This window comes from Myotis brandtii, unplaced genomic scaffold (genome assembly GCF_000412655.1).
Source record: "Myotis brandtii unplaced genomic scaffold, ASM41265v1 scaffold691, whole genome shotgun sequence".
NCBI classification, from domain to species: domain Eukaryota; kingdom Metazoa; phylum Chordata; class Mammalia; order Chiroptera; family Vespertilionidae; genus Myotis; species Myotis brandtii.
In genome coordinates this window covers 787,060-788,990 of record NW_005370704.1, presented here as the reverse complement: position 1 = coordinate 788,990, position 1,931 = coordinate 787,060, and the positions used below count along the sequence as shown (strand labels likewise).

General features: G+C 63.4%; 1 protein-coding gene across 1 annotated transcript in view; it reads right to left on the bottom strand.

The window, feature by feature from the left end:
* NDOR1 (NADPH dependent diflavin oxidoreductase 1) overlaps positions 1-1,901 on the bottom strand; it is a gene marked incomplete at its 5' end in the record, with an annotated part of 7,801 nt that extends 5,900 nt beyond the window's left edge. Inside the window, one exon of the mRNA XM_014529685.1 lies at positions 1,608-1,901. Within this exon, the coding sequence (XP_014385171.1) occupies positions 1,608-1,901 (294 nt within the window). The remainder of the gene's footprint in view (positions 1-1,607) is intronic.
* Between the last annotated feature and the right edge of the window lie 30 nt (positions 1,902-1,931).

The following is a 1,931-nucleotide window of genomic DNA, read 5'->3' as shown; positions in this document are numbered from 1 at the left end:
ACGCTGAGCCTGCGCCTCTGCCCTGACCGCCAGCGGGCTGACGGGAGGGCACCCACCCCTCCGGTCCGGGCCCTGCGTCTCCCACCCCACCTCACCTCCTGCCTTTGATCCCCACCAACCTGCCTTCTCTCCTGTCTGAGGAGACGCTGTTCTGGGGTCCTGGAGACGCCCTGAGTCTCCAACATCATCCCCACCCCATCTTGTTCTTTAGTCTTCGGCCACTGTCCCCCACCAGCATGTCCACTGGCCGTGTCCCTCCCATCTTATAAAAACCTTCCTTTAACCCCTCAGCCCCAGGCACAGTTCCTAAAAGACTCTCTCCACCCCCTCCCTCCCTCGTTAGTTGCCTGTCACCCTCTTATCCAGCCTCCCTCCCCGAGAGCCTTTGAAAGGGCTCCCCCCAAGGTCACCAGTCCCTTCGCTGATAAGCCCCACGGATGCCTCCAGGCCTTATCTCGCTCCATTTCCGCGCAGCTCTGAGCAGACACCTTCCTCGGAAGGCACCTCCCTCCCTTGCGCGTGCAGACGGCGCATCCCCGGGGCCCCCCCCCGCCCCTCCCGGGGGGGGGGGGGGGGCTTCCTTCCTCAGCTTCCTACTGTGGCCTCTCCAACACCCACCTCCACCCAGGACCTGGCTGGGGCTCCAGAGCCACCTCAGGTCTCCACCCGGACGGTCCCAGGCACGGGGCCCTCGCTGGTCTATCTCCCCTCGTGCGCCTGAGCCTGAATCCCTGTCTGGATCCCACCACCTTCTTTCTCATCTTTGAAACCCGTTTCAATCTGTGTCCTGTCGAGTCTACCTTAACGTCTCTGGGATGCGTGCACTTTGAGTCTCCTGCCTGCGCTGGGTACCCCCACCCCCGCACTGTCCTTGCACTCCTACAGCCCCCACCCCCGGCCCCCCGACAGGGGGGGGTTTTGCTATGACTGTCACCTGTGAGGCCCGCCATCCCCCTGCCTCACCGTGAGTCTGCTCCCTCCTCCCCCAACACGTGCCTCGGCTCCTGAACCGCTGTTTGCTCTTCCCAGAGGCGGGGCTGTCTCTCTCCTTTGCACGGGCTGCCCGCTCTCTCCTGGGGCCTGGGTAGCCCCCCTCATCCTCAGGACTTCGCCCACACCCACTCTCCCCAGAGGCTTGTACTTCCTGGCACGTCACCGCCTGTGAAACCCATTGCTTCTGCTTTGCCGTTGGCTCCGTGAGGGTGGAAAGGTGGCCACTGGCTTCAGAGCTCAGCTCCGAGCCCTGGATCATGCTGGAACTATAACGTGTGCCCAAATGATGGTTAAAGAACGGAGGGTGTTCCCGAAAGTCAAACAGTTTCAAAATACACGTGAGACCCAGGCGAGAGTCCCACACGGCCCGGAACAGCAGGAGGGGAACGATGGTGCCCTGGGAAGAGTTTATTCGGGAGGAAACCAGAACCCGGCGGCTCCTCTCACATCCACAGCGGCGCGCAGCATTGCTCATTGTGCTTCTCAGACCCCGCCCCCCAGGCACTGACAAGGGGGTGAGGGCCAGGGCAGGGCAGACCCCCCCAGGCACTGACAAGGGGGTGAGGACAGGGGTCTGGGCCCCTGAGCACAGCGGGCGCCTGGGGCAGCCTTACCTTCATGTTGTCAGGGGGGTCTCCTTGGCCTGTAGTTGCACAAACAAATATCACCAGGGGCTCATTAATCAGATTCACCTCAACAAAAAGACACACGTGTAAGACCTCAGGTCGCAGTGACCAGGCAGCCCTCCCGGGCCCGGGGTGGGACAGGCAGGGCAGCCCTTGCCCCCGCTTCACGGCTCTCCCCCCGGCGCCATGGCTTCCTGGCACGGCACTGCCGGCCAAGCCTGCAGCTTCTGCTTGTGGTGGCTCCGTGGTGGAAAGGTGGCCTCTGGCCTCACAGCTCAGCCCCTAGCCCTGGACCGTGCCCTGGAGGCGGGG